The sequence below is a fragment of the Carlito syrichta genome, unplaced genomic scaffold (assembly GCF_000164805.1).
Source record: "Carlito syrichta isolate Samal-C Ts95f unplaced genomic scaffold, Tarsius_syrichta-2.0.1 Scaffold118111, whole genome shotgun sequence".
In the NCBI taxonomy this organism is placed as follows: Eukaryota; Metazoa; Chordata; class Mammalia; order Primates; family Tarsiidae; genus Carlito; species Carlito syrichta.
The window spans coordinates 4006-13438 of record NW_007062207.1 but is presented as its reverse complement, the minus strand read 5'-3'; the positions used below and the strand labels follow the sequence as shown (position 1 = coordinate 13438).

The 9433-nt window shown below is 53.6% G+C and overlaps 2 protein-coding genes across 2 annotated transcripts; one reads left to right on the top strand and one right to left on the bottom strand.

Moving 5' to 3' along the window:
• Nucleotides 1-252: 252 nt before the first annotated feature.
• On the top strand, nucleotides 253-2172 carry LOC103249265 (synaptic vesicle membrane protein VAT-1 homolog). The gene is made up of 2 exons (XM_008047910.1): nucleotides 253-531; nucleotides 666-2172. The coding sequence occupies exons 1-2, from the start codon at nucleotides 292-294 to the stop codon at nucleotides 747-749; spliced, it is 324 nt and encodes a 107-aa protein (XP_008046101.1). The 5' UTR covers nucleotides 253-291; the 3' UTR covers nucleotides 750-2172.
• Nucleotides 2173-2431: 259 nt separating this feature from the next.
• IFI35 (interferon induced protein 35) lies at nucleotides 2432-7495 on the bottom strand (the record flags this gene model as incomplete). Its single annotated transcript, XM_008047911.2, has 7 exons — nucleotides 2432-2623; nucleotides 2816-2922; nucleotides 3027-3213; nucleotides 3315-3421; nucleotides 3492-3639; nucleotides 3956-4054; nucleotides 7471-7495. Coding segments are annotated over 7 exons (865 nt in total), but the record flags the coding sequence as incomplete, so codon positions are not given.
• Between the last annotated feature and the right edge of the window lie 1938 nt (nucleotides 7496-9433).

Genomic DNA, 9433 nt, shown 5'->3' with positions numbered 1-9433 from the left:
GGATCACCAGAGCCCGGCAGGTCAAGGCTGCGGTGGCCAGGAGCAGCCACTGCACTCCAGTCTGGGTGACAGAGTGAGACTCCAACTCAAAAAATAAAACAAAAATAAAAAGTCAACTGAGCTGGCCTGGGCCTGGTAACCAGCACATTGGGAGTTATCCAGGCTATCACTCCTTGATGCCGGCGTGGATAATCGTGAGGGAATCCTAGCAGACAGACAAGCACGGGTTCAGATACATGAAGATGTGCCTTGCACCTAGATTCATAGGTTGTGTCACCTCATCCCACAGGAATGGCCAACCTGCTGACGGGTCCCAAGCGGAACCTGATGGCCCTGGCCCGCACGTGGTGGAATCAGTTCAGTGTGACAGCGCTGCAGCTTCTGCAGGCCAACCGTGCCGTGTGTGGCTTCCACCTGGGCTACCTGGAGGGTGAGGTGGAGCTGGTCAGCAGTGTGGTGGCCCGACTCCTGGCTCTGTACAACCAGGGCCACATCAAACCCCACATTGACTCGGTCTGGCCCTTCGAGAAGGTGAGTGTGGTGACTGCAGGGGGTGCCCGGGGAGGACTCCTGGGGACGAGGAGGGCTCATGCGCCCATTGGCTGTCGTTGGATGGGGCAAGGAATGAGACAGCCCTGGGAGCAGCAGCTTTTCCTCTTCCCCAGGTGGCTGATGCCATGAAGCAGATGCACGAGAAGAAGAACGTGGGCAAGGTTCTCCTGGTTCCTGGGCCAGAGAAGGAGAACTAGAGCTAGGGGCTGTGGGACCCTCGAGACCGAGGGAGGGAGGAGTTGGGAAGCCGCGCTCTGCTGACCGCCAGACTTGTGCGTTCCAGCTGTTACAACGCTCTGTCCTCCCTCCCCCCAAGGTCTTGGGGTGGTGACCACCCCCTGCCTTCCCCCTTCCTGCCCTCGGAAGAGGTTGGGAAGTGACCACTTGGATGTCGGCCCTACCAAGGGGACAGGGAGGGTCTGAGGAAGGCCGGCTGCTTCCTGTCCCCCCTTCTCTGGGCCTGCTGTGCTGCTTTTGTGCCAAGGTTAGCCAGTCCCTCCCTGTTGTGTTCTGTGTGCTCCCTCCTCTGCCTCATCTTCCCTCCCGCCACTGTCCCACCGCCTCCCCAAAGAATTGAAACGTCAGCTCAGGATACGGGGCCAACTGTGAGTCCAGCATGTACCCGTCTCTCCCTGGTGTCCTTTCAGCCCGGGCCGACCAGCGCCCACCTCTGGGCTTGACCCAGCCTTGACCTTGTCCTCTGTCCCCAACTTCTTAAGCACAATTGGGCTTCTTCCACCTCCAGGTTTTCTGCCTATCTTAACCAAGGCTGCCTCTTACCACAAGGGTGGGAATCAGACCTCCTCCCCTAGTTGCCACTCTGGAGGGATCAGCGCCCCTCCTTCACTGAGTTCTCTGGATTTGTTCTCAGTGCCTTAGCAACGGAAACCTGTGCTTGTGCTTGTGCTTGTGCGTTTGTGAGGCAGGGGGAGGTGGGTTCCGCCTCCCGCCTCCTCCACCCCTGTGCTCCCCAGTGCCTTCCTTGTTCTGGTGGAGCTGGGGTTTCACTCTCCCCCAGTCCTAGAACACTGCCAAATGTCTGTGTGTGCCAGTGGGTGGGGGCCCGCCTCGAGGCTCCTGGGGGCAGGGCAAAAGCAGGCAGCCGCACTGTGGTCTGTGCCATGTCCTGTCTCCCATGGCCGAGGAGACGGGAGGAGGGAAGCTTCCTCAGCCTCACTATCTCCCCTGTGGCATTTACTAGCTGGAGCTCTAGAGGCACCATTGTCTGTTTCTTGTTCTGGGACCAAAGTGAAAATCAAAGCACATCCCCCTTGCAGTCAAGGGAGGCCCTGCTGCCTTCTCGGGGAGACAGCTCTTCACACTCAGCCCCAGACTTTGTTTACATGGACAGGGGCCTAAAGAAGGGGAATACGGGGGGGTGGTCAAAACTTGGGCCACTGGGACCAAATGGGGACTTCCTGGGGGGGGGTCACTCCCCCAACTGGGATTAGGGAGGGTCACCGGCCCAGCCATTGCCATGGGAAGTGGGGGACGGGCTCAGCCTCTTCACTGTCTACTTGAGGCCTCGACGCGGGAAGTGCGATTTCTGCTTTTGTGGACCCCACCCCACCCGTTACCGCAGCTGCCTTTGTGTTTGTGTCAATAAAAAGCCAAACCCCAGGTCCTGGGTGTTGCCTCTGAGGGTGGAGGGGAAGGTGAGCTCCAGGAAGGCCAGCGCTGCGAGCAGCAGTCAGGACTTCTTCCCTCCCTGGGCTCTTGCCATGTTCCTTTCGTGAATGAGATGAGGAAGAACATAATTCCAAGCAGGCACTTTTATTGTTGGGGGCATTTGTCCTGTGTAATCCCCATCCCCTGTTGGTGGAGAGAAAGACCTTGCGCTTGTGCCCCCAACCCCCACCCAGGGTCAGAACCTCGGCCCCTAGCTCGACTCAGAGGTGAAGATGGCCAGGCCCTGCTGTCCTGGGGGCATGACTGTCAGGGCCTGCACCTCCCCGCCCCCACGGGTCGGCTTCTGGAAATGGATCTCCAGGACATCGTGCAGCTCTGGGCCATCCAGGACATCGGGAATGTTGAGCACCAGCACCGAACGGGGCACTGGCTGGGCCTTGATCTGGGGAAGGAGCTGGGAGGTGGCAAGGGCTCATAGAAGTGAGGGCCCAGGGGCGTAGATCGGGGCAGGCAGTGTCCCGTGGGAGTTTCAGAGGGGCTGGGAGGCCTGGGGAGGCTGGCGGGGGGGTAGTTCACTGGGGTTTGGGGGCTTGGGTTACCCAGCCCAGCCCCAGTTCTCCACTCTCCCACTCACCTCAGCCTTCTGGATCTCACCACTCATGTAGGGATAGACTCTCAGAGGGACCTGCTGCCTGCCCAGGGGCACTTGGAACTGACTGATCTGGCACAGGTTCTGGGCCACTGTGGGAAACAGGAAGAGTGGCCCTTTGGCACCAAGCCCTCCCCTATCTTGGGGGGATGCTCCTGCACCCTGTACCCCAGTCTCCCCTGCAGGAAGCACTTACCTCCATGCCTAGCGAAGCCCAGCATGACACTTCCTTGCAGCAGCTCCCTGACCTCTACGTCGCCACCCCCATTCCTGGTCTTGCCAAAGAAGATCTCCAGCTTGTCCAGCAGCTCCTCCTCACCCAGCCTGAGGCTGGCAGGAAACCCGCTGACCAACACCCTGTGGCTGCTTGGCTGGCTGGACACCTGCAGGGGGACAGTAGGGGGCAGTCCCAGCACAGCTCCACTCTCCTGCGCCCAGGTACATGCACCCTCCCGCATGTGCCAGGCCTCTGGTGTCCCATCACCTTGATGGTGGTGACCATGGGCAGCTCCAAGGGCTGGACCTGCACCCGCAGCCGGCACTCTTCCAGGTCAATCGTGTGCTCCCTCTGCTGCAGCACCTGCTCAGCCACTGGGTGGGGAACAGGGTCAGGCCAAGAAGCCTTCCACCTCCCTCCTGCCTGAGACTCTCCCCAGCTCACCTTTGGGATCATCGAAGGTGACCAGAGCGGAGCCTCCGGGCAGAGGGCAGCAGATTTGCAGGTTGGAAACCACAGACTTGGGCTCTTCCCTGCCCTGCCGTGTGTGTCCTCGGAATACCAGGGGAAGCTCGGGCATTGGGAACGGGACCTGCAGGTGGGGGAAGAGAGGCTGCGCAGTCCTTAAGGGCAGGAGCAGGGTGCCCCGATGCCATTCAGTTGATGCTGAGTGTGTCCACTGGAGGAAGAGCTGGAAGAATGTGGGTAAGGTCCACGCTGACCACACACAAGACCTTACCTCCCACAATTCTGGGAGGTAGGTAACTCCACTCTCCAGATGAGATAACAGGTTCAGAGAGTTCAAGTCACATACTCAAGGTCACACAGCAAGGAAATGCCAGAGCCAAGAGTAAAACTCAGAACCCCCAGGCTTTTTCCACCAGACCACACCCAGTCTCCCTCCTTACATTGTTTTGTGGGGTGTCCCTGAGCTCCTTTCTTAGCTGCTGCAGCTCCTGCAGCCTGGTCTTTAGTTTGGCCTGCTCCTCCTGAAGGGCGTGGAGGGCCTGTTGGACAGAAACGAACAACCAGAGGTTCAGTCTGTCTGATTTTCCAGAGAAGAATCGAGCCCAGGGGAAGGAGGCCTATTCTGGGCTCCCTAGAAGCAGAGTTGATGCTGAGCCCAAGAGCAGCCAAGCCCTTTACCCTGCCCTGGGCTGGTCCTGGCTCCTCCACTTGGAGGCTGGCCTCATCTCAGCCACTCTCCTAAGGGCCTTTGCAGCCATGGCTGATCCATGACTGCTGATCTAGAGCTGACACACTGATTGAGGTGTGCAGGAGCTAGGAGGTTTCGGGCACTGACACAGGGCAGCGAGAGATAAGGGTCTGGCCCCCAGACCCGCCAAACGGTACCCGAGATAGTGCGCAGTCACACGACTGAGGGTGAAGGGAGAGGGAGTCTGGAGGAGGGACAACTAAAACAGCTAGGGACAACTCCAGGAGGATCAGGGACTGGGTGCAAAGTGTCCTACACTAATAACTAGTTAAACCTAAGTAGTACTTACTGTATGCAGGCACTTTGTTAAGTCCTTCATATGGACAATATAACTCAAGTCCCAAAAGTACCCTGTGAGAGGAAGGAAATCTTATCCTAAACCTCTAGATAAGGAAACAAGCTCAGAGGGGCAAAGGGGCTTGCCCAAAGCCATTTGGCCCTGGGCAGTCTGACTCCAGAGCCCTGCCTGTCAACTGTGTTTTACAGAGAAGAAATCAAACCCAGAGTGGGGAAGGAGTTTGCCAACTTCTTCCAACTTATCTCTTTCTCTCTCTCTCTTTTTTTTTTTTTTTTTTTTTTTGAGTTGGTGTCACTCTGTTGCCACGGCCATCCCAGTGTCGACCTGCTGGGCTCTGGCGATCCTTCCACTTCAGCCTTCCAAGCAGCCGGAACTACAGCTGTGCACTACCATGCCCGACTCATTTTTTATTTATTGTAGAGACAAGGTCTTGCCAAGTTGTCCAGGCTGGTCTGCGGCCATGGGCTCAGGCAATCCACTCACCTCGACCTCCTAAAATGCTGGGATTACAGGCTGAGCCACCGCACCTGGCTCACCTTTGTTTTGGAGATGGAGCAGACATCAGCTCCATGCAGATTTCACCCTGTGGTTCAGAAGCCTGAGACAAGGTCGGCTCAGAGAAGTGGGAGCTCACTTAGGAGATGGGACTTGTCCTGGCCATCTCGTATCCCAGTGTCCAGCAAGGTCCCTGGCACAAACTAGGTGTCCAGGAAATGTGTGTTGAATGAATGAATGAAGTGAATGGATGGCAGGAAGGGAGCATGTTACAGAGGGCACTGAGGAAGTTCAGTATGAGTTTGTTCTCTTTTTTAAGCCAAGGAAAGCTACAGCTTGACCAAATGATGCTGGTTTATTCATAATGAAAAAAGTCCCTGGCCAGGCTTGGTGTCTCAGCCTGTAATCCCAGCACTTTGGGAGGCCGAGGCGAGTGGATTGCCTGAGCCTGCAGGTTCAAGACCAGCCCAGGCAACTTGGTGAGACCTCGTCTCTACAATAAAATAAAAATTAGCCAAGCATGGTAGCATGTGTCTGTAGTTCTGGCTACTTGGAAGGCTGAGGCAGAAGGATTGCACGAGCCCAGCAGGTCGACGCTGGGGTGCCATGAGCATGCCACTGCACTCCAGCCTGGCAACAGAGTGAGACTCCAACTCAAAAAAAAAGAAAAGAAAAAAAAAAGGTTCCTAGTTATTTATATTTCTATAAATCAGAAGTGGCAAACTCAGTGACTTTAAGGCCCAGTTAGGTGACATCAGTAAGTCAAGGGAACAACCATGTAGGATAATAGGGAGTGGTGGGAACTCTGACAAACTGGAGCAAGCATGTCCCTGCTGAAGTGAGCAATCTCTTTTCAACTCAAACCAAGATTTTCCCCATGGAAATGTTGTTCCAGCATTCTATATCACCCCATTATTAAGAGAAATAAAAATGTGAATTTGTATTCAAGACCAGCCTGGGCAACTTGGTGAGATCTCATCTCTACAATAAATCAAAAAATTAGCCAGGCATAGTGGCACACACCTGTAGTTCCAGCTACTTGGAAGGCGAAGGTAAAAGGGCCATCTGAGCCCAGAGGTTGAGGCTGCAGTGGCTGTGAGTGTGCCACTGCACTCCTGCCTGGATGACAGAGTGAAACTCTGACTCAAAAAAAAAAAAAAAGAAAGAAAGAAAGAATTTGGTGGGCTGAATTCAGGCCTTAGTCCACCCTCTTTTTCTTATGTGTTAATTCGTGATCTCATTTTACGCAGTATTTGAAAACCTAGTAATTGGCAATGTTATCTACTTTTTTAGTGACAGGGTTTTGTGCTGTCACCCAGGCTGGAGTACAGTGACATGACCATAGCATGCTGCAGCCTTGAACTCTTGGGCTCAAGTAATCTTCCTGTCTCTACCTCCTGAGTAGCTGGAACAACAGATACCCATCACCACACAGGCTAATTTAAAAAATTTTTTTGTAGAGATAGGGATCTCACTATGTTGCCCAGGCTGGTCTTAAATTCCTAGCTTCAAGCCATCCTCCCATCTTGGTCTCTTGAAGTGCTGGGATTGGCTGAGCTCAGTGGCTGAGGTGAGTGAATTGCCTGAGTTCGCGGATTCAAGACCAGCCTGGGCAACTTGGCAAGACCTTGTCTCTACAGTAAATAAAAAATTAGCCGGCATGGTAGCATGTGCCTGTAGTTCCACTACTTGGATGGCTGAGACAGAAGGATCGCCGGAGTCCAGCAGGTTGATGCTGGGGTGGCCGTGAGTGTGCCACTGCACTCCAGCCCGGGTGACAGAGTGAGACTAACTCAAAAAAAAAAAAAAAAAGAGATCAATCTGGCAGTGATGGCAGGATGAACTAAAGTGGAAAACTTGTAGTGAGGAGAAACCCAGACTCTGTGGCTTTAATTGTGATCAAGGTGACAGGAGTCAACTCAGGTTTCTGGCCTTGGGCACAGAAAGAACACACACAGATGAGCACATTTCACAAGGGAAAACTTTGTGTCTTTGTAGGCTTGTTTTTTGTTGTGTTTTGGTTTTTTTTTTGAGTTGGAATTTCACTCTGTCGCCCAAACTGCAGTGCAGTGGCACACTCCCGGCCATTGCAGCCTCGACCCGCTGGGCTCCAGCGATCCTTCCGCCTTAGCCTTCCAAGTAGCTGGAACTACAGGTGCACGCTACCATGCCCAGCTAATTTTTTTGATTTATTGTAGAAACGAGGATCTTGCCAATTTGCCCTGGCGGGTTCAGGCAATCCACTCACCTCGGCCTCCCAAAGTGCTGGGATTGCAGGCTGAGCCACCGAACCCGGCAGAGGCTTGTTTTAAGGGTTAAGGAGACAGAGGGAAACAAACGGGAGACAATGCCAAGGCTTCAGACCCGGGGTCCTAGAGTCTGGTAAAAAGTCACTGCCCCAGCAGACAAGGGACGCCAGCCAGTGGTGATTGAGGCCTGCTACGTGCCAGGCACAGTCGGAGTCCATCTCACACAAGTGTCACAATGCTACTTCCTGTCCTCAATTCCCTGTTGAAACCTCTCTCTTAAAGGGCCTTAAGAATAACAGAAAGCCAGGCTCGGTGGCTCAGCCTGTAATCCCGCGCCTTTAGGAGGCTGAGGTGAGTAGATTGCCTGAGCTCGCGGGTTCGAGACCCACCTGGGCAGCGAGACCTCATCTCTACAATAAATAAAAAAAATCATCCGGGCATGGTAGCGCATGCCTGTAATTCCGGCTACTTGGAAGGGTGAGGCGGAAGGATTGCCGGAGCCTAGCAGGTCAAGGCTGCGGTGGCTGGGAGCAGCCACTGCACTCCAGTCTGGGTGACAGAGTGAGACTCCAACTCAAAAAAAAAAAAACAAAGAATAACAAGAGACCGATAGTAGTCAGGGACTGAAATTCAGCTACACATGCTGTTTGTTTATGTAACATGATAACCTGGTCCCTAAATGCAAGCCAGCTTCATGCTGAGAGACTATAAATTTCAGCTACCTCGGGGATGAGTTTAGGGGTGGATTGTGGGTTAATCTTGCTTTTTGTTTTGAGTCGGGTTCTCAGGGTCTCACTCTGTTGCCCAGGCTGGAGGACAGTGACATGCATGACCATGGCTCACCACAGCCTGGACTTCCTGGGCTCACAATGATCCTTCTGCCTTAGCCTTCCAAGTAGCTGGGACTACAGACATGCACCACCATGCCCAGCTAATTGTTTTATTTATTTATTTATTTATTTATTTTGAGTTGGAGTCTCACTCTGTCGCCCAGACTGGAATGCCATGGCCGCTCCCGGCCACCGCAGCCTCAACCTACTGGGCTCCAGCGATCCTTCTGCCTCAGCCTTCCAAGTAGCTGGAACTACAGGCGCGCGCTACCACGCCTGGGTAATTTTTTGATTTATTGTAGAGATGAGGTCTCGCCAAGTTGCTCGGGCGGGTCTTGAACCCGTGGGCTCAGGCAATCCACTCACCTCAGCCTCCCATGTTTTATTATTATTATTATTATTATTTGAGTTGGAGTCTCGCTCTGTCACCCAGACTGGAGTGCAGTGGCCGTTCCCGGTCACTGCAGCATCAACCTGCTGGGCTCCAGCAATCCTTCTGCCTCAGCCTTCCAAGTAGCTGGAACTACAGGTGCACGCTACCATGCTCGGCTAAAGTTTTTCTTTTTTGAATTGGGGTCTTACTATGTTGCCCAGGCTGGAGTGCAGTGGCATGATTTTTTTTTTTTTTTAGTTGGAGTCTCACTCTGTCACCCAGGCTGGAGGGCAGTGGCACGCTCCCAGCCACCACAGCCTCGACCTGCTGGGCTCAGACACTCCTTCCACCTCAGCCTTCCAAGTAGCTGGAACTACAGGCGCGTGCTACTGTGCCCAGCTGATTTTTTTATTTAATGTAGAGATGAGGTCTTGCCAAGTTGGTCCAGGCTGATCTTAAACTTGCGGGCTCAGGCAGTCCTCTCACCTCAGCTTCCCCAAGTGCTGAGATTACAGGCTTGAGCCACTGCGCCTGGCATGCAGTAGCATGATTATAACTCACTGCAACCTTGACTTCCTGGGCTTAACTGATTCTTCCGCCTCAGCCTTGAGTAGCTGGGACTACAGGTGTGTGCTACCACATTCAACTAATTTTTTTACTTTTTTGTAAAGACAAGTCTTGCTATGTTACCCTCCTGGGCTCAAGCGGTCCTCTCATCTTCTACTCCCCAAGAGCTGGGATTACAGGTGTAAACCACTGTGCCCAACCAAGGTACCATGTTTTGTTTTGTTTTTTTCTTTCTCTAGTTGAGCTCTCACTCTGATGCCCAGGCTGAAGTGCAGTGCCACAATCACAGCTCACTTCTGTTGCATTCCAACCTGGGCAACAGAGTGAGACCCTGACTCCAAAAAAAAAAAAAAAAAAA

Coding starts and splice junctions, on each gene's coding strand:
- LOC103249265 (XM_008047910.1), top strand. CDS start 292: ATGGCCAACCTGCTGACGGGTCCCAAGCGGAACCTGATGGCCCTGGCC. Junction 532..665: donor CGGTCTGGCCCTTCGAGAAG/GTGAGTGTGGTG, acceptor CCTCTTCCCCAG/GTGGCTGATGCCATGAAGCA.